At 38.4% G+C, this 22,631-nt stretch overlaps 1 protein-coding gene across 1 annotated transcript in view; it reads left to right on the top strand.

The window, feature by feature from the left end:
• Nucleotides 1-215: 215 nt before the first annotated feature.
• The window catches only part of sppl3 (signal peptide peptidase 3), a 44,643-nt gene continuing 22,227 nt past the window's right edge, over nt 216-22,631 (top strand). The window contains exon 1 of the mRNA XM_063478652.1: nt 216-766. Coding sequence (XP_063334722.1) covers nt 741-766 — 26 coding nt within the window. The 5' untranslated portion in view covers nt 216-740. The remainder of the gene's footprint in view (nt 767-22,631) is intronic.

Here is a 22,631-nt window from a genome sequence, read left to right as displayed (position 1 = left end):
CTGAAAAAAAGTTTTTTTATTTTTAATTTAATTTAAACTTTTATTTTTTGTCATAATACTAAAGTAAATTGGTTAAATATTCATGCACGGCCCGTTTTTTCCGTATTTTGTATGTCACATAATTCAGCAATTAATTGCAACAACTCGTTGCCTTTCACAATCGTTGTGTATATGATAGGCTGCAGTGCTGCCGGGAGGGGAAACCATTACAAACGTTTTCGATGCATGAAAGCGTTTCAGTGCACGTCCTATTTGTAAACCTCTTCAGTAGGGCGATTTTGCGCGCTCCCGTGGACTCGCCATAGAAAACAAAGCTGAACGTCTTCCATAACAGCTAGGGGTGCAGACTTGAGGAATATCCGAATTTAGTCTGCATACAGCGAGCTGAATATGGATTTACTGTGGGTGTAGCATCGTTGGAGACCGAGCCTTCTCGGTTGGGGTGACAGCAGGACATTAGCGAAACCACTGAAAATAACAGCTGTGTCTTTTTTTCTCGGGGTGCTTTGTCTAGTCCACATAACGATAGCAAACCATCACTGTCGTTTTAACCGCAAGATATTCAGCTAGTTCTTACTAGCTGCTGCCGGGATGTATCACCATGTTGTCACCAAAAAGTAACCGCTAAGACGTCGGATTGTGAAAGAAACGCAAGAAAACATCTCCCGGGTCCCGACGGGTTGTCACTGGGACCTGAATCTGTGTTAGCCACAGTCGCGGAACCCACTGTTTTTGGCGATATGGCGGAGCAAGGCTACTCATCCTGGTGAGTGCGTACAGGCATTGCGCTACCGACTGGTAGCCGCTGTTGCTACTGCTAAACCAGATTGCAATAGGTCATTAAACCAACGAACCGTATTTCTGTCAGTATACAGAAACCTTTGTCTCTTCACATCGACACTTTCACATGCATTTATCAACGTCTTCAGAGCAAAAGGTCACTCATCCAGATATTTTTCCATCAGCTTGATTTTTTTTTTTTTTTTTTTTTTTTTTTTGCTAAACCGCTAACTTTGGCTAGCCGTAGCTAACGAGCAGCCCCAGCTGATGCCGTGCTAACATTGTCCAGCATCGGTTAAATCCAATGGTGGCTGTTGTAAGGAAATGCTAACGAGTTAGCTGCCCTGCTAATGGCTAAAGCACAATGGGGTGGTCATTTTGCGAATTTTCGTTCGCTTTTTGGAGTACGGCTGGCTTTGTTGGTAAACGCAGTTGTGCACAATAAACGCAGCATTTCATGACAGTGTTAAAAGGCTCAGTTTGTTGTCCGTGCCAAAAAATTAGCGCTAGCTGGCATTCGTCGTCGACCTGCTGCTCACACAATAACAAAGGTTCGGCTGTAGCTAAGCTAGCATCGGTGTCATGTCACAAAAATGCAGTTTTTCCATACAGTGACAAGCGATAGGCGGTCACAGATGGCACCATCAGGTCTCGAGGTATAGAAACCATATATAACTATAGTGTCATAGTAATTTTTGTGGTCGGCGAAAGTATAGATTGCACGAAATCATTCAGAGATTATGTGATAAGTGAAATGCGTTGTCTCCGAAAACGACCTCTTTCTTATGGCCTAGTTAATCTATACTAGGTTATACTTGTCTGATCTATGAACTAAAGATTAAGTGTTTGTGTCATGTCTACTACAAGATTGTTTTGAGTCTGAGAAGGCCGAGCCAACCGGGTCTTCCCTAAGAGAGTGCATTCATTGAGTTGTACGAGTCGACTGTGTTTATTTCATAGACTAACCTTTATTTAATGTCACACTTTCTGTGAACCTTCTGCCTCTGAAAATCCCAGTATTCATGCTCTTTAAAAAAAAATCCCAATCGAATATCTTTCATCAGTTTTAGATCAGTGAACAAAAGCCTTTCCCGGTACAGCGATATCTGTAAATGCAGATAAAACAAAGTTTTTCCCAACGTTTTTGCCAGCAGGATGCCACTGTGTGCTTTTAGCTTCATAAGCGATCTATCAAAAAACTGTTTGTGTTGTACATGTCTTGTATAAAAAGTCCAAATCACTGTAAAATGTGAGGCCAAAGAAAGAAAATCGTTTGTATATATTTTTTAATGCACAATTTTTATGACTACACCCAGTCCACAGGCTTTTACAATGAAACTTGATATTTGAAAGGGTTGTTGTCATTAATTTTGTGTGCAATGTGATTGGATCTCAGAATGTAAATTGGTGTCCAAAAAAAAACAAGTTTCATGATCCTGTTTGACTTGTCAACGGCTGTGATATATCAGAAGATAAGGGAAGCACTGGTGAGGATTAATTAACATAGTAAGCCTAATTTATGTGACACAGCAGCAATAAAACCCACTGCCGATCAAGATGGATTTACACCTCGATGAGATCGGATCAAAGCACAAGCAAAACTACCTCCAGATGTGGTTAAATCAGTGGATTGATTCGTAATACAGCACATAATGTCCATTTATTCTTTTGCTTTAAATGGGGCTAACATTGAAATATGTCTTCACAATATTACAGCCCCATCATTTTTCTTTTTTTAATTAAATTTATAGGACTGAGATCATCTCTGCCTGGGAGGGGAGGAGGGTTAACTTTATGTTTGATTATTTATTTATTTTTTTAAAAGGTATGAATAGAAACATTCAGGCATGCCTTATATGCCCCAAACAGCTGTTCTGACTTTGACACACAGTCTGCAGTAATGTGGGTGGATAACACTCCATCAACCTCACAGCCCAACGTCTTCATAGGGCTGATCTTTTTTTACTTCCACGTTTGAATATGAATTTTCATAATCAAATATAATTTTTTTTTAAAATTTATATTATATGATCAAATTAAGAATATTTTCCAGGAGCACTGTTATCTATACTGTTTTACAAACATAAAAAATGATTTGGGGTTATTTTATGTGCACTCCTACACATGACCATTTTGCATGTGTCGGTTTTATATATGCTGATATTAAAGTTATAGCGAGGCAGATTAAATCAAGTATGAATCAAAAGCTAATGATGATGATTTAATGTTATTGGGAAAACAACCTGTAACAATCCTCTTGATTGGTAAGCTATCTGGGATTGCTCTGAACATATTTATTATCATCTGTCCCCAGGCCTTGCTTTAATAGTGTTAATGTATTGTTCATTGTCAACTTTTTAACACTTGTTGAAGGTAGCTTAGTACAAAGGGAATCTGAAAAACAGATAACCTCCATCCAAGAGAGTGAAAAAGAGGAATCAGAGACATTATACTGGTTGAAATTTATCCAGAACAGCAAAGATGGTTATGAAATTTTAACTTAGAGGGGGGGGAAAGGAAGAAAAAAAAACCCCTTGCTTTTGGGGGGGAATCTGTACATAATTTAATAATCATTTAAAAAATTTCATTTAGTTATTTTGTGAATGCAGTTTGTCTCAATTGCCGCTGAAGTTGGAGTTCATTAGATACTTGCTTTAAACTAACTCCCCAAACAAGTGCCACAAAGCTTTACCCAGATGGCTGCTCAGTGGCAAGACTTTCTTCTAGAAGGACTTTGGGGAAATTCAGCCACTTCAAAATTCTCTCTGGTCTAATTTGCATACATTAGTCTATTTTTTTTGAGAAAAAAGAGGAAGAAAAGAACCACACACATCCACAGAGGCAGTTTATAGAGGGGAAAAAAAGAAAACATACAGAAACACAATAGAAGCACTGATAAGAACATGCCAAGTGGACAAACCACAAAGCCATGTCAGCCAATCAGAACCACAGGCTCTGCGACGTCAAAAACTGTCAACCCTGCAAATGCCTTTTCTGAATTTCTTGACCCATGATTTCCAAAAGGCCAGTTTCAGTGACCTAAAACTGCGTGTGTGGCTAAAAGGCTAAAGTCCAGGGAGAAGGAAAATCTGTTTTGTTTTTTAAACACGTAGTGTCAACAAGGCCTTGCACATTTTGTGACTTAATGATTTTGTGTTAAGCATGGCTAAAGAGCTGTTGATATAAGGATTCCTGCTTAGAGGTGTATTTATTGTAATATTTATGATTTAACTCAACCTCCTCAAAAGAAATTAGTCTAAATGGGGTTTGGATGCATAGTTGCTTGTGTTGATTTGCAAGCTCAGCAGAAAAACATTAGACCGTGACTATCTATTGTGCTTGAAATAGCTTAAATGTCACTGAGGAGCTTCAGAGATGAATAATGAGTGAATATGGAATTATAGTTGAATCTCAGAGCTTGTGTGCTCGCACTGAATTTTTTTTTTGCTTTGCAGCCAACCTGAGATTTATTTTAATTACTACAGTGTGCACAGCCAACCATCAGGGCAGAATATCACAGTGTTTGTAGACATAAGCTGTTTTCAAACACAAATTTAGGACAGTTTTGGAACAATCTGGTTGAGATATTTTCTGCTTTTCTCACTTGTAGTGAACAACAGGAAATAATTCGCAAACCCATTTGCAGTGTGCTGGAAATGTTAGATTTGCTGCAGTATTAGGTGCTCTGTTCAAACATCACACGGACCCATGAAGCTGACAGGTTTAACACCTCCCCTCCCCCCCCAAAAAAAAACAAACAAAAAAACAAAACAAAACAAAAAAAACCATCCGATCCAGTTGCGTGGGATATTTGCATTCTGCCCTGCACTTCTATCAGATTACATCTAGAGAAGTTAAGAGTACATGCATGAAAATGGCTTCATATTTTCTACATTTTTGTTGGTGTTATCTAGTAAGTAAGTGATGTTTTCTCTTCATATCAGCATCATCAGGTTAATATAGTTTAATATTGCACTAGATGATCTGCAGTAGTTTCTGTAGTTCAATTTTAAGTCATCTTGTTACAGTAGAGTAAATGATGCCACTTTTGTCCTCACCTCAGTACCCGTTTGTCAGAAGAGCAGCAGCTAGGCTAACCCCAGTGCAGCTACCTCGCACACTGAGCCACTGAATGCAATGTGTTCCCAGTAACTTTCAGAAGACACCAGAAAGCACTACTGTTTTAAATCACATGCCTAAGTTTATTAATAGTGTTGACAAAGAGCAGATATTTGAAGACCGATCTCTCACCGCAATTTGTAGAGACATTTGTTAAATGTGCACTTAATTTCTGTTGTGCGCAGCTAATTTTATATCAAGTGTATTGCTGTCCGGAGCAAACGACAGTGAGCCCCTTTCAACCTCACAATAACCAGCTGACCAATCTTTCTGAAGAGTATTCGTTTGTTGCCACTATCAACTCTTGCAATAGCAGCAATTTGCTTTAAAGTTAGATTACTAACCACTAGTAGTTGTTTTGTTCTAGTTTCTCTTCCTTGCTTTTAGTTGTGTAGCTGACAGTGCATGCAGTGTAAATGAGAAATTTTCAACTGTGACATTTTAGATCAAATTATGAAAGTCACACTTCCTGAAGTGAAAGCACAGAGTAGCAGAACTATTCAGTTGTGTTTTTGTTGTATGGCACTCTTTCTGACACACTGATGGGGCACTGCCCTATTTGTAATATACTGAAAACTTTTTTTTTTTTCCTAATATAACTGTCTTCAGCCCTGCCACCACCAGAGAGACCCAGTAAAGATATAAAGCGTTGGAAGATTTGACATAACCCCTGCCTGCTGACATGTTTAGGCTAGTGATGGCGTTTACACCAGTTACAGTTATCAGTTCATCTGCACAGAAAACTGGGTTAAGTAGCACAATAGCAGAGAAGATGACGTTGTTGTATTTTATGGTAGAGCTGGAGCCTCACCTTTGTGACACAGCCGTGAGCAAAGAGACAGCGCTTGGGCTAAGACCGTTAACTTTCTTTCACTTAACCTGGACTTTAATTTTTTTTCTTAAGTTGACAACAACAGTGCTCGTTTTTATAATCACAATCAAGACCTATATTGGTAAAAAGCCATTAAGCTTATTATTTTAGTTTAAGCAGCCCAGTTGTGGGTGGGAAGAGTGGCAGCAAAAATATCCAAAGGGGGCAGTAAAACTGTATTGGCCTTTTTCTCTGTGTGTGTGTGTGTTTACGTATATCACTACTGTATATCCTTTGGTATAATGTTTCTTTCTGTCAGCAGTACTATACTGCTGCTGAAATATGACTGCAAGAAGAGTACTACATCTCATTCCTCTGGAAACTAACGTTAAATAGTTTTGTGCCATCAGCAATTGAATTACTTGTAAATTCACATATTTTTGAGTGAAGTTGTTTAAAAAAAAAAACTTAAATAATAATAAGCTAAAAATTACAGATCTGATTAGATAAAGCAAAAGTACCGATGGCAACAGTGCCATCTTTGCCTCCAGTCAAATCCCTTACCTCACTATTTGCCGAACACATGACCACTACACAATGCTCAGCAACACTTTATTGCTGAGCATTGTGGAATTTTGAAAGGACAGCAAAGTTGCCAAAGTTGACAGCAAAGTTGCCATTTCAACAGAATTGTTAAACGGTTTCATAAATGTTAACATAGCCAGAGATCACATTAACAGTAGCAATTTCACTATTAGCAATTAACCAATAGCCACAGTAGCCAACATCATTAAGCTAGGAACTAGCAGCTATGGCTAATAATAAAATATTAGGAGGATAACACAGTTATTTGTGTCCAGTGTCAAGTACTCAAAGGTAATAAGTGGCATTTTTTCTGTTAGAGCATTAAAGAAAACAAACTAATGCTATAGTGATATATATGACTGAGTATGATTATGTCTTAGGTTATCAGTTTTATTGTAAATATTCTGTATTTTTATATAAACTTGTTCTCAGAAAACATTTTAAACTAAAATCATCATTCAGTCCAGCAGGCATCATTGTGTTGAGTGTTGAGACCCAATACACCTCTTTCTGAGAAGTCAAATCCAATGAAATGCAGAGTGGCAAGGGACTGATGTTTGGCTTCTTGGTAGTGTTTGGCTGTAACTACTCCAAGTTCCCAGCAATGTTCCCTCTAAGCTGCGCACGTGCGCAATTGCGCACTGCTGGCACGGTCTCTGCGCACAGAAAATCTGCGTTGCGCACAAAAAAAAATCTAACCTGAATTGAAATTAAAATTAATACTTTAACAATTCTGTTTTGCAGTGTTAGTCAGTAAGTGACTGGCTGCTCCACCTTGGGATTAGAACGATGCCACCTTATCCCATAGTCCAGCCAATCACGCGATTCACATTCACGTATATACGCAGCTAATCAACGTCGTTGACAGGCTATGACAGCGTCCTTATGTGCCGACACCGGTGTTTTAGCTAGCAAAGCGGCGTGGCTGATGTGGAGTGAAGCCACGTTAATGACAACGTGTACAACCATTGGAGATGTGAGCAGGACAGACGGAACAACTGACGGAAAAAGTGTGGACTTTATACCAGTTTTCAAATTGTGTTGATAGGCCACGTAAAACCAGAGTTATGATAAAAACATATGCAATGTTTGGTTTTCTTCCTGAATACCATCGTTGTTTATATTTACTGCGGGAAGAAACGGTGAAAACGGCGTTTTATAAGGAAAACGATCGAAAGCACTCTCCACCTGTGAGCAAAAACACCCCCCCCCCCTCTCTCTCTCTTTCCTATTTGTCCAAAAAAAGTACCATGTCGACCAATCAAAAAATGATATGGCAGCGTGGCATCTAGTTGTTAAGAAACTGGGGGAAGTTTTAGGAGTGACGGCGGTGTTTTGGGATGTGAGAGATTTGAGACGTTTAGCGCAAATCTTGTGTAGTTAGTGTGTAGTGTAGTCAATAGTTTTGTTGTGTGTGTCAGAGCAATGAGGCGACTGCTGAATGTTACAGGTGTTACAGGAGTGATACATCTCCTGTTGTCAGGCCTGCAGGTATCAGGCTGTTGTTCTCCTTTATGTGGACAGAAATTATTTTTGGAGTGGCACCAATGATTTGTATGGCATCAAATTTGATGCAGAACAGCTGATTGTTCTGTAAATAGTTTGAAATGTTTATTTAAAAATGCTTAGGCTGCATTTAACAAAATAGCTGCAAAAAACTTTGTTGTTTGCCAAACTGAGTTACTTTTTTGAGGAGTAACTATATAATTAATTGCCCAACATTGATCATTATATACTGTATTTTACAGACAGAGAGTCACAGGACTCTCTCCCAGACCACAGACTCATACTCATAATACAAGTCAGAGCTTTATAAAAAAAAAAAAAAGAAAGTTGTGTTTTCGAAATTGGAGTTCAAGTTATTTTTACTTCCAATAGTGTTAACATACTACACAGGCCAATGGCTAGATTTTTTTTTACATTTTCATTGTAAGTGGGCTAAAGCAGTTTAAAAGTAGTCTAACATAAATGTAAATGCTGTAATTTGATTACTTTAATAAACCATGTAACTTGGATGGATTAGATGCTGGCGTGACCACAGTGCACACGTCTGATGTCGCTCACAGTGGTCCAAGGTATCGCTCAGGGAGTTTGTGTGTTCGCTCAGACACATGAAAAATTAGAGGGAACATTGGTTCCCAGTATGCATGCGTCTAATATGTTCTGAAGTTCATTGGTTGGCTGCTCTTTGTTTTTTCAGTGTAAGCTTAACCATTGGGCCATTCAAGAATACAGATTACTGATGTTGTACTGTAGTTTAGTTTATGAATTGTTTGATAAGGAACATTTTACCAGTATGTGGATGGGTAAAATATATCTGAAATAGTGTTACACTGACTGCATTTACCAACATCTTAAGTTTCCTTTTAGGTGACGCCAAGTATGATTAGGTTTGCTTGCCTGAAAACTGTGTGCAAGATTATCGCTGATTGTTTGCGCTCTTTGAAATGATAGGAGAGGAGGCATTTCAGTGATTCCACTCAGTGATGGTTCAGTTTTTAAGATGTGCCAGTGTCTGTTAATTATGTCCCTGGGTTTCTGATGATAGTGGTTCAATTCAGTGATGAAAGTTATTCTTTCTGGGGTTTTTTTCTGTTAAGGTTTTAAGGCTTAAGCAGTTAATATCTTGAAGATACTAAAGCATGGATGTAGGCCCTGACGATTATGGAGGGATGGCACTTTCCTTAATTAAATCATGATTTCATCTCCTTTGTCATGCTTTTGAATTCTTCCAAGTCTGAGAAATTTCTCCAAAGGCATAAAAATTGCTCAGTAGGTATGTTTTCCTTCAGATGACTTGGATGGTGTTGCAGTGAAGAAGAGTGCTATGTTCAATGGGTTTCCTTTAAATTGAAATATGTAGGCTTCCATCTTGGTGTATAGACATGGGTAGATTACAATGAAAAAGTGTATAAAAGGAAATACTTGAATTTACATGTCAGAAACATTTTGAGTTCTCCAAGAAAGTACCATCTCTCCATAATTGACATAGCCTACACCCAAGTCATATGTCGTTTCTGTGTCAGTGTGTCTGAAGGGTGGAGGATGTTAAGGATGATTCAGGTAACAAGTAGTTACCTGAATGCCAGCGTATCATCGGTAGTGCAGTGCTGTTTATGCATAACAAGCCTGTGCAGTCATGCAGTCAAGTTAAACGGTGTGAGTATCTCAGCAAGTTAGTTCACTTGAGGAATTTAACTAGCTAGCCACCATGCTAAAATTGAATCAATCTGTCTAATCTTTGAAACACTTCAGTTAGTTAAAATACATTTCTGTCAATTCAGATTGTGGATCAGGCTAAAATGTTAAAATATAATGCTATATATCTTGACGCATGTCCAATCATCCAGGTAAGTAAATCCCAAAAGGTTGAATCAACCTTTTGGGATAATGCCATATAGTTTCAAGGTTATATTAACAGGTTATATTATATTTCAAGTACCCATGCATTTCCTTTTTGTTACTGACAAATGAAAGTAAAAAGGCTATAAAGGCTCAGGTTTTTTAGAAAAAAAAATTAATGTTGGACAGGATTAGGAAGCTGAGGAAAAATGAAGAGAAGATAGTGGAGCTCGTAATAATCATAAGATTTAAGTTAGGTTACTGCGCAGTTTAACGAGCAAAACTGAAACAAACAACAGGCTCACTTACCACAGAGATACATTTGCGGTAGAGTTAAGAGTGCCTGCGTGTTTTTAAAAATATCAGTATGTCTGAAGTGTAGCTATAATTGTATAGCAAGATGGGGCACTATGATATGCAACATGAATATTTTATTGCACATGTAATTAGTGTGTCCTTGTGTAGAGATGCCACAAGACCCGATACTTGAGTGGAAAGCCAGTACAAATAGTTAAGGACCTGGTGGTACTTATTTTTCTATTTTACTGTAATTTATCATAATTGCAAGAACTACGAAGTTTACTACAAAATAATAACATAATGCTACAGCATGTAGGTGTAAAGGGATGTACAGCAGAATCTTTGTAGAGAATTATTTGTTTAAACTAATAATTTTGGTGTTTTTTGCTTTTTGTTGGGGCTTTTTGTTCCTAAAATATTAGACTTTACATTGCATATCTGCTGACTGTCATATCCAATAAAATTTACAGCATATTTAAAAAATAGAACTTTTCTTTTAGTAGTGCCAATCTGACACATTTAATAGTTGACAAAAAACAAAAGGAGAGAAAAGCAGAGATCAACTTGTGTGTGGATTTATGTCAACATATGTTCTCTCTCAGAACAAACCTGTAGAACAAGCTTTCTACCTGACACTTCAGGTTTGGCATGCTAACCTAAAGTCTTATAGCCCTTTTTCACTACTACCTGCTCGACTCGACCCTACTCTGTTTCGGCCATTTTCCATTATGATCAAGTATCACCTAATGTATGTGGGGGTCATTGAAACTGACAAATGCAGACTTGACGTCACAGCTCCAGGGTCAGGGTGCCGGTACTTTAAATGCTTGTACATTGCAGTAGTGCTGTCGTGGAAGGAAAGCGCCGTCTGCATTTAAAACACATGCTCTTGCCGACTAGCAAGAGCAGCAATGTTTAAACATCTGGTCAACTAGATGTTTAAACATTGCTGCTTTTGCTAGTCAGCACCAGAAGTACTTGTCAGGTAAACAAGTGATTCTTATTTTATTGATATCCAAAATTGCCCATTGGTTGTAATCTCTTGTCTTCCGTCTAAGGGCAGGCAGTGGTGCTTGCTCCCTCTTTGTGATGGAAAGTAGGCAGACAGCTGAGAGAACTAGTGCGGTTCTTCAATGCTTTGATGTAGAAGATGAGTGGTTATGTTAGATATTACAAGAGTTAACATAAACAAGACTGAAGCTGTGTGTAACCACATTCTGCACAGGCACATATGTACAGGGTGGGCCATTTATATGGATACACCGTAATAAAATGGGAATGGTTGGTGATATTAAAGTCCTGTTTGTGGCACATTAGTATATGTGAGGGGGCAAACCCCTCAAGATGGGTGGTGACCATGGTGGCCATTTAGAAGTCGGCCATCTTGGATACAACTTTTGTTTTTTCAATGGGAAGAGGGCCATGTGACACATCAAACTTATTGGTAATGTCACAAGAAAAACAATGGTGTGCTTGGTTTCAACGTAACTTTATTCTTTCATGAGTTATTTACAAGTTTCTCTTTGTTCACAGCCATTGACATGTCAAAGAGGTTAACACGTGAGGAGCGGATCGAAATTGTGTTGATATCTGGTGAACGCAGTAACCGGGTCATTGCAGCAGATTTCAATGCAAGACACCCTACGAGACCACCCATCTCCCATGCTACAGTTAGCAAACTGCTTGCTAAGTTTTGTGAAACTGGTTCAGTGTTGGATTTGCCAAAATGTGGACGCAAGAAAACTGTCACTAATGAAGAAACATCAGTGGCTGTCCTAGCTTCATTCAGTAAGAGCCCACAGCGTAGCACTCGCCGCATGTCACTGGAGAGTAGCATTAGTCGAACATCCCACGGCGGATATTAGCTACTCACAAATGGCACCCTTACAAACTCCAGCTACTGCAGCATCTCAACAAGGATGACCCAGATCGGTGCACAGAATTTGCAGAATGGGCAAAACAAAAATTGGAACAGGACCCTCAGTTCACGCAGAAGATTTTGTTCAGTGATGAGGCAAACTTTTATGTGAATGGTGAAGTTAACAAACAAAACCATCGCTATTGGTCTGACACTAACCCACATTGGATGGATCCCTCCAAGACTGTTGGAACAACAAAAGTGATGGTTTGGTGTGGTATATGGGGTACAACGATAGTGGGTCCATTCTTCATCAATGGAAACCTCAAGGCCACTGGATATTTGAAATTTCTACATGATGATGTGTTTCCCTCTTTATGCACTGAAGCTGGCACGTTCCCTGAGTTTTTCCAGCAAGATGGTGCACCACCACATTATTGGTGCCAGGTCTGAGCATTCCTAGATGAACAGTTTCCTGGAAAGTGGATTGGTCGCCGTGGGCCAGTTGAATGGCCCCCAAGGTCTCCCGATCTGACCCCCTTAGACTTTTATCTTTGGGGTCATCTGAAGGCAATTGTCTATGGTGTGAAGATACGAGATGTGCAGCACCCGAAACTACGGATACTGGATGCCTGTGCTGGCATTTCTCCTGCGGTGTTGCTATCAGTGTGTGAAGAGTGGGAGAAGAGGGTTACATTGACAATCCAACACAATGGGCAGCACATTGAGCACGTTTTATAAGTGGTCAGAAACTTGTAAATAACTCATGAAAGAATAAAGTTACGTTGAAACCAAGCACACCATTGTTTTTCTTGTGACATTACCAATAAGTTTGATGTGTCACATGGCCCTCTTCCAATGGAAAAAACAAAAGTTGTATCCAAGATGGCCGACTTCTAAATGGCCACCATGGTTATCACCTATCTTGAAGAGTTTGCCCCCTCACATATACTAATGTGCCACAAACAGGACTTTAATATCACCGACCATTCCCATTTTATTACGGTGTATCCATATAAATGGCCCACCCTGTAGATGCTGGCCAACAGGAAAGGTGGGTAACTGCTGCTAGCAGTGCTAATGTAACACTTGGCAAACTGATCTAATACTGCACGTGTGTATTGTTATACACAGCACACAATCTTCAGCAATATTTAAAAGCACAACGTCATTATTACATGTCATTAATGGAATGTTAAATGCAAATGCAGTGATTGTATTTGCAATGTTTAAGCTCATCTATTAGATGTTTGGAGTGCTTTCTTCAAGACTTGCATATTACCCAGAAGCACTTTTCCTGCACCATATTTTTTTTTAATAATCTTAATACAAATTATTTTTAATATATTAATAGAGCTGGGCGATAGAACGATAACGATATGTATTGCGAAATAACTTTTTCTCGATAGAAAAATTAAACTATTGCGATAGACCTCATCTCTCTTGCTCTCTTAAAAAAAAAAAAAAAAAAAAAGAACAGCCAATCCAAATTAAGTAGTGCAGAGCCGAACCAATCCCAGCCGCAGCGTCACGTCACGTGACTTGTTACGTACAGCACAAGTGCCAAGCCACACATGTGTATTTGTTTGGGAAGCAGCCAGCCACTGTGCCGCCCGGGTAATGGAGTAAATGAGTGTGCCGACTAGAGAAAAATCAACCGAGAGCGTGACTGAAGGTTACCGAAGAGAAAACAGATGATGGTTCCAATTCCGGAGAGATTGTCGAACGGAAGGGCCATAGAAGTTCCGTAGTGTGAAGGTATTTCGGCTATTTCAAGTTTGACAAAAAACAGAGTAGCGCGCACTGTAAATTGTGCGGAAAGCAAGTCTGGAAATACAATAAACCGGTGCATGCTCAATCTCTGACGGAAAGCGCTAATTCGTCATTGGGCTTTTGTCAGACTAAAGTTTATTTATTTTTATATTTATCTTATATATATATATATATATATATATATATATATATATATATATATATATATATATATATATATATATATATATATATATATATTATTAGGGGTGCAACGATACACAAAATTCACGGTTCGGTTCGATACTTTGGTGTCACGGTTCGATATTTTTTCGATACAAAAGAATGTTCATGCTTTTTTAATTTGTCATTTATTAAAATTATAAATATATATTTTAACTCAAAAGTACAATTTTTAAATTTAATGTTGCTGAAACGACAAAGTAATAAAAAAATAAATCTGATCGAGAAATCCCTCATCTTTGGAAAAGAGAGTTTATTACAGAGAAATGGCTCTTTCCAAAATAAAAGCTATACTATACGCTTCTTCTGGGGTATACTCTCAGCAGCATATTAAACATATCAGGTCCCCATAAGGAGAATCATGTGCTAACGGCTGTCTAAATGACTCGGGTAAAGTTTGTAGCATGCGTGCTTGTTGTTTTTGTCTGCTTCCACTTGTCTTTGCACTAGGATGACGTCGGAGTAAATGTGCAGTCATATTCATTGTGTTCCCACTAGTGCTGTCAGCGTTAATCTCGTTAAAATGACGTTAACGCCACAACAAGGCAAATCTCCGTTAACGCCCTACCGCGGATCGCCCCGTGTGTGGGGGCAACACGTTAACGAGCAAACTGCACTAACACACTAGTTCCCACCCATGTAATTGAGCATTGCGTGGCACATCCGACATACTGTTTTACTTTTGTCCATGACGCGCTTACCTTCAGGGTCATACTTCACATGAAAACCAAGATAGTTCCAAACGCCAGATCTGAATGAGGGTGGGGGAGGTTCAAGTTGCCATGTTGCAACGATTAGCTTCTGTCTTGCTAGCTTGCGCTGCGCTCAGTGGATCTGCGCTCGACAGTGCAGCCTAGGCGGAGTGGTCGAACGCAGATCCACTGAGCGCTCAACACAGACAGCATCGTCAGAAGAAAAGTTGATAAAATAAATTAAAAATTTTGTATTGTTCGATACATATGCGTACCGAACCGAAAGCACTGTATCGAACGGTTCAATATCGATACGAGTATCGTTGCACCCCTAATAAATATATATATATATATATATATATATATATATATATATATATATATATATATATATATATATATATATATATATCTATCTATATCTATATCTATATATATATATATCTATATATATCTTTAGTTTAAAACTGTTTGAAAAGCTAAGCTATACAACAAGGAGAGATTGAGAATTTCCTTTTAGTTCTCAGTGTATTTGATATTGACAAAAGTTTGTCTGTTCTTCTGTAAAACAAACTAAGATTTATTTTTAGAATTAATATTTTGTTTCTAAGTGGAATTGACAATTTAGTAGTCTGTTTTGTTTGTTCTATTTTGAAACCTAAATGCTTTAGCGGCTGCCTTTTGTGTAGTCTGCAATATTTGCCTATTTATCTGAAAAAGTCTCATGTTCCTTAAGTACATCTACCCTGTTGAACTTATGGGAAATAAATATTTAAATCAAAACAAGCTGCTGATTATTTCACATTTTACTTGTGAGCAATGGCACATTTAAATCTTACAGATATAGTTATTTGGCTTATATCGTGATAAATATCGTTATCGCCTGAAATGAAAAAAACATATCGTGATGTGAAAAAAATCTTATATCGCCCAGCTCTATATATTAAATATTGTACGTATGTACACTGTTTATTTTAACCAGGAAGTCTATGAATACCTTAGTAGAAGTTAATAGAGTTAATAAATTAAAGAAGAAACTTTACACCTGGAAACCTGGTTTTTAAAGATATAAATACAAAATCCTGTGAAGACTTATCTACAGTACAAGTCGATGACGCTTAAATGACTTTTGCACTTTTTAAATAATCCTGTTAAATCTTAAGGAGTTTTGAGGGCTTCTTCAGTAGATCTTACAGCTGTATAGACAGAGCTAATCCTGCTGAATTCTCTACTTAAGAGCACACATTGACCTGTTTGAGTTTGGCACACTGCTAAGGCACCTGTTGGATGTGTCCTGAACAGAAGCACCACTAAGATAACCTCTCAGAGCTGAAAAGCTCAATTTGTTTTAATTTGGAGAGACAGACGCCTAATCGAGCTTAAATTTTAATGGTGGTCATCTGTGCTGAATAAATGAGCAAAATCGTTACATGTTGATCCCAGCCTTAATAGGTATGTGCAACAGCTAGTATTATCACTGATGTCTTAATACAAACTGATAGGTTAAATAACCAACTAACCAAGCATCTATCTTTTCATTAACATACGTCATGCAGTTACAAAACTTTAAAGCATGTCTTTTTGCAGGAGATTTTCTCTTTTTGTTTAAAAAAAAAAAAAAAGATTAATTCGAGAATGTATTTTTGACCTCACTATTATTTTTGCTTACTAGTCACTGGACTCCAAAATTGTAATCCCATCAGTCGCACACCCCTCCTAGATGCAATCTTTGTTACGTTAAGATGAACGATGGGCTGTGGGATTGTAACACCAGAGATAAAGCCTGACCAGAACCGCCTGGATCTGACCAGGATCCATTTCAATGCTAAATTCTCACACAAACACAAAATAGAAAAATACTCATTACAGTACCAATGCAGAGGAAATGTGTCCTTTTATATTGGGTGTAGTCCATCAATGTCCATAATTGATCATAAAGGTGAGACACTAAATGCTACCTAATTGGAAGTCAAACACTCAGTGCCTCTTTTAATGTAATTGATGGGAAAACTTGTTCGCAAGATTAATGTTAGTCCTGGAAGACTTACCTTTTTTCTATTTAATTTATGTGTCTGTCTGTGTGTATTAGACCAGACCTGAGTAAGATGTTAATTTTGCATGCTTGAATCTTTAACGCCTATACCTCACTGTAGCAAAAGTCTTTATTGTGGCCTGTTGACCTGGCCTTTAGTGGTCAGGGCTGCATGCCACTAGGACTGGACGATATGACCCAAAATTCATATCTCGATATTCTTTAGCTGGATGGCGATATACAATATATATCTCGATTTTTTTTTTATTTTTATTTTTTTAAAAGCCCTAAAGTAAGAACAAAAAGAGAGTTCTTAGTCAAAGCTGTGTCCCAGATCTCACACAGGCACTTTTATTAACATACAGCGTGGATGTACATGAAAAAATTACTCAGAAATAAATTATCAGCATTTATTAAATAATAATTCTCCATAAATAAAATAAAACAATGTTGATTTTGTGCATAACAAAAAGCTCACAATTGTGCAGTCAAAATGTAAACTAAAAGACGCTGAGCATAATAACAAAGACGGATTTCGCAGCTGCTCTGTTCCCAAGTTCTACTACTAACAGCCTTGAGTTTGAAATCCTCTTTGTAACCATGTCTCTTAACAGGTGCCATTTGTGGTCCTTACACACACACAATGCGGTAATATTACGTTGAAGCACAGTAGGTATTACTCTGCGTGGCTCCTGACTACGGTAGCCGTAATGCTCCAACAATCCATCAAGCGGTGCGGCTTCATAGCTTACAGATTGCTGAGCGCCGTGTACCACATAAAATCGGTTTGCGGTCAGTAAGCACAACCAGAATTCATACATAAGGCGCACTGTCGATTTTTGAGAAAATGAAAGGGTTTTAGGCCGGGCAGCCCCCGTGCGTGGGGCTGCATGGTGTCAAAGTGTTAGCCCGGTTAGCTCGTTAATGTGTTGACGCCGTCCAGCCACGATGACGTGTTAATGCAGTTATGGCGTTAACGTCATTTTAACGAGATTAATGCTACCAGCAATAAAATAGTAATCTCCAAATGTTTTCTTTTTACCGACCAGCTCCTCTTTGATAGCTGCCGTGTCCATCTTGTTGTTGCCTGCAGGTGAAGCGATGGGGAGTTGTGTTCAGTGAAGGAGAGAGGCGAGGCAGAGTAATGTTGCGTAGAGACAAAAGTGGACAAAAGAGAGGCAAACTTGCGGCTCCTCAAGTATAATTATAACTTATCGTTTATATGGATATAGTATATGTTATTGTCACATCTCATATCTTGTATAAAAATATATCAGTATATTTAAAAACTCGATATATCGCCCAGTCCTACATGCAACTGCTTTGATTAAGAATGGTATTGGAATTGTTATTGAAAACCTAGTCTGTCAGCGAACAAGGACGTCTTATGGCACTTCGGGCTACCGTCCAGGCCTTAACAGTCCGGGATTGTATTTTGTTTTTAAATGTTCCATTCATCTATCTCACCCATGTTCTACAGGCTTCTGTGCACAGAATTCAGACGAACCAGTTCGATGCTAGAATATGAATTAGGTCTGTGGGAGATTAAACTAGCTGTCTGTCTGCTTGCTGTGTTGACAGTGGAGCAGTGACCTCATTGGTGTGTTGTAAAACAAAGTCAGCTTTCCCTTATCACTTTATGAATGCTCAAAACCAAACTGACCATGTTGTTTTAACCCGCACCTAGAGTCAAATATGCCAGCCCCCATTGTAATGCTGTATGATGCAGTGCTGTCCTAGTGTCCCGTTTCCACAGTGAACTGTATGTTAGTGTTCCAGACTCAGAGACCCAGTAGAAGTTTCTGTACCACTGAATAAATGAAAGCGACAACGGTCTTGCTTTTTTTCACTTTTGCAGAGTAAGAACTAGAGCAGGGGGATATGACCAAAAATATTTATCATGATATACATTTGAAAATTTGTGATAACGATATAACTGATGATATAATTGACACTAGACAAAATACTTTATAACTCCACAACTTTATTAGTGCAAAAAAAACCCCATCAATGTATTTTCACTTAAACAAGCAGGTGTTTTATGTACATTAAAGTTATATAAAAATTTAACAGTGCAAATGCAAATTCCTTGCTGACAGTTTAACTAAAAGGCATTTCCAGTGGAAATTGGCCGACATACCCTCAGCATAACCATGTATAATATCCACAAAACTTAAGAAGTTATACATACACAATACGGTAATATTATGTTGAAGCACAGTATGTATCACTCAGCGAGGCTCCTGCATATGATAGCCGTAATGCTCCAAAAATCCATCAAGCGGTGCTAAAACATTTGACAGATTTTCGAGCGTCGTGTACCACATAAAATCGTTTTGAGGTCAGTAAACACAACCAGAATTCATACATAAGGCACACAGGATTATAAGGGGCACTGTCAATTTTCAGAAAAATCAAAGGATTGATGTTAAAAAGACCAAAAAAACACGGTAATAACGACGGCCCGCTAGCATGCTCTAGCAAAAATAGTGCTTTGTTGTGTATCTGACGGACAAAAGCTAAACCAGTTCCACACCACTGAAGTTGCAGCATTTTTACAAACCAATTCTGGTTCATCCGTTTCATTCAACGATCCGCTTTCACCCTTCTCTCATTCTCCGTCGCCGCCATGCTTTTTCCGCCATGTGCGTATGAAAACAAAGGCACTGCGCATGCGCGTTTTACCCATATTCTATCATGATATTTCATTTTCTTATCGTTGCCCAACATTATACCGGTATTACCGTGAACGGTGTGATATGGCCCAGCCCTAGTAAGAACTGTGAAATCCTGTATTAAAGCACCTGCCAGAATGAAAAATGACTTGAAGTGGCAAGCCTTCTTATGAGTTTCTTAAATTCACCAAACTGGGCACATAAACAGTGATGCCACCACAGCACTGTATGATTTATAGCACCACTCAGGGTGCAAGTAATCACTTCACCCAGTTTCTTTTAATCATTGGGTGTCGCCACCCAGATAAAACCTCCAAATCAGCACTGGTATAGGAGGAGAAGGTAAATCCAGAATAAACCCTGTATAATCTGGGAATCTCTGGGCTAAGCACTGACGTATCATAAAAATGGCAGTAGAAATCAATACAATCGTACACTTATCTTCAACTGGGCAGCAAATAGGCGTGGCCCTTGTGTGAGGTTATAAAATTTGAAAGGTGCACAACTGGCCAAGAGAACACCAAAGTTCAGCTTGTGCCAACGGAAGTGATGTCACTTCTGGCGTCCGGTGCAACTCGCAAGGAGGAGAACTGAGTATAAAGGGCCCATTATGCTAAATGTTCTATCAGTGTTTGGAGGAAAAATAATTATACAACCCAACTGCATGCCAGCAGAAAATAAATCTTTGTAATTGCACAGCCAAACTAAAAATGCATCCCTTTTATATCATGATAGTGTGTGTGTGTGTGTGTGTGTGTGTGTGTGTGTGTGTGTGTGTGTGTGTGTGTGATAAGCTTTACATTCGGGTCAGTTCAGGCCTGTAAAATAAAGTCAGCATGGGCCAAAAACAGCAGTTCCTCTGCCACTAGAACCTTGTTCCAAAAGCAAGTCAGCTCTCATAGACTCCCATCTTAAAATGTCCATCTTTCCAGCAGGATCAATTTTACATCCCCCAGTTTTAATAGCTGACCTGTTTGAATTGTACAAAATCTAAATTCTGTTGGAGGTGTGGCAGCCTAGTCTGACAGGTGGCTGCCGAGACATGTGGGTGTAGCCAGTAGATATTTCCTGGGCTGGACCTCAGCTAATTAATGTCGCTGAACTGGATCTCGGTTCGTGTACATGGTGCTGGAGTATTTCATCTGTGTTGACACAGTGTGTATTACGGTATATGTACCAATAACCAATTCAAGGAAACTGTTACTCATAACATTCAACTACCTATGGAGTTGCTCTCAAACTTATCAATATTCTGCTCAAATTTGTGTTCTAAATCTTCTACTGGCTTTAATTAAAAAACAAAACAAAAAAATAAACAAAAACATACCCAAGGATTGTTTGATTTAATTAAAGCTGAGAGGCATTATGGTGCACACTACAGAGATAAAACATCCATGATTGCATTTGTTCATTGTCGCTCTTGAAGTATAGCTCAAGAAATTGGCTTCAAAAATGCAGATTTTCAGTTAGTCATGATTGCTATATATTATAATATAGCCTTCACATTTTGCTGGTGCTGTCAACACAAACGGAAATGTAATGTGTATAATACAGGATGTTGCAAAGGAAATCATTTTGCATCCATTCAGTGTTGTTTCATAATAACCTAAGAGGATGTAGCTGCTGGCATCAGGTGTCATAGTGTGAGAAACATTTGAAACACTACGAAGTGATACTATGGTATATTAGTTTTAAATGTCGTACATATAGTCATGCATATAGTTTCTGACACTGTGTGTTTGTATGTTTTCTCTTTTTTAACACCGTATTTCTTTCTCTTTTTCTACTTTGTAACAATTTGTATATTTTTATTTCATTTATTCTTTAGTAAACATTAAATTCAACAGCACTTTTAAATGCACTCTGCAGTCCTCATCCATGACCAGAGTTTGACAGGAGACACACGGGGCAGGATTTGGGTCAAATTTGCACCTCGTACTAAGGCAGGCAAATTACAACACCAGCCTAGTTTTTGACTGAATAATAAGGTTGCATGTCAAGGATGTGCCGTGTTATGACGCATATTGATATGGGACGAAGATCAGTCAAAATACAAGCCTGAGTAAACATTTGTTTAAAAACAGCTGCCACTGTTTAATGTGCAAACATCCAGATTAGATGCAGAACTCTAATCATGACTGATTAACAAACTGAAATGGATAGATGGATATCTGAAGTTTTAAAACCATGCTCATCTTTTATCAAAGCAGTGCAATGCATCTGTCATTGTGCATAACTAAGATTCCTGCTGCTTTCAAGCTGAGTTGTGTGGATCATCTTTTTAATAGTGACTGAGCAGAGGGCTGTTGCTCTGTTCCTGGGCTATTTAATAAAACTGAAAAACACAAGTGCTATAGCATATGGGGATACATTCCACTCCAGAGGCATTATTTCAACAAGATCTGCAGATGATCATAGCTGGCAATCCCAGACTATAGAACATTTTCTATACAATCTTTTATGTTACAGAGTATTCCAGGAACCAAATGCATGATTTATATTTTCTATCTGGAGTGTTGGCTTATGCATTTCAGTCCGATCAGGAATTGTTATACACACAATGAGATTTCAGATGTTGATGGATCTTGACAGTTCTTTATACATATGCTGCCTTGAAAGGGCTTTGTTACACATCAGATGCATACACTAATATAGGTGCAAAGCTAGTATTCAGTGCAAGCTCAGCTTTTATAAAACGCCAATGTGCCTATCATTTGCTTTTAAACTACACCAGTAAACGTAAGACCTAAAACCTGAACTTAACATTAGTACAGTTCTTTCTTTTCTTTTTTTTAAATTCACACCCTCTTCTTTAGTATACAGTTTCCAGTGTGCCTTCAACTCTGTCCCATTTGCCTCATTGATTTTCATAATCGATAGCTTGCTTTTCCTCAGTTCTCATTTTAACATGCAGCAAAATTAGCAATTCAGATTCTGCTGTCGAATTGGTTTCATTCGCTGCTTTGGTGTGTGTGCATTATGAGGTCCGGTCATCTCAGGGGAACATATGTTCATGGTTGTGCGGCACAACAGTATTGTGCAGCTTCAGTGGGATGTAGGGTGGTCATAATTAATTTATTCAGATTCTTTTCCAGTTCTGTTGCGTGTTTGGTTATGTAGTGATTTTTTTATTTTTTTTTATTTTTTTATTCTTATTCTTTAACAGGCCACTGTGATGGTTAACTGAACTCTGCTGACCCAGTTCCCTTTGTATGCACAATGCACAATGCTGTACCTTTGTATGGAATGGACATGCTGCTCAGTTAGTTTATGCTTCCTGGTACAATCTGCAGACTTCATTATTTTATTTCCAAGCATTAAACTTGCTCCACTCAGTTTATCATTTTTGTGGTTGCTGTTGGTGCCGCACTACTTTGCTGGGACAAATGTGTCTCATGGTGATAAAATTGCCACAGCCAATTTTTCCATTGTCAGGTATAGA

This window comes from Pelmatolapia mariae, linkage group LG7, assembly GCF_036321145.2.
Source record: "Pelmatolapia mariae isolate MD_Pm_ZW linkage group LG7, Pm_UMD_F_2, whole genome shotgun sequence".
In the NCBI taxonomy this organism is placed as follows: Eukaryota; Metazoa; Chordata; class Actinopteri; order Cichliformes; family Cichlidae; genus Pelmatolapia; species Pelmatolapia mariae.
Note: the sequence above shows the minus strand (reverse complement) of the source record. Positions and strands in the feature narration are given on the sequence as shown.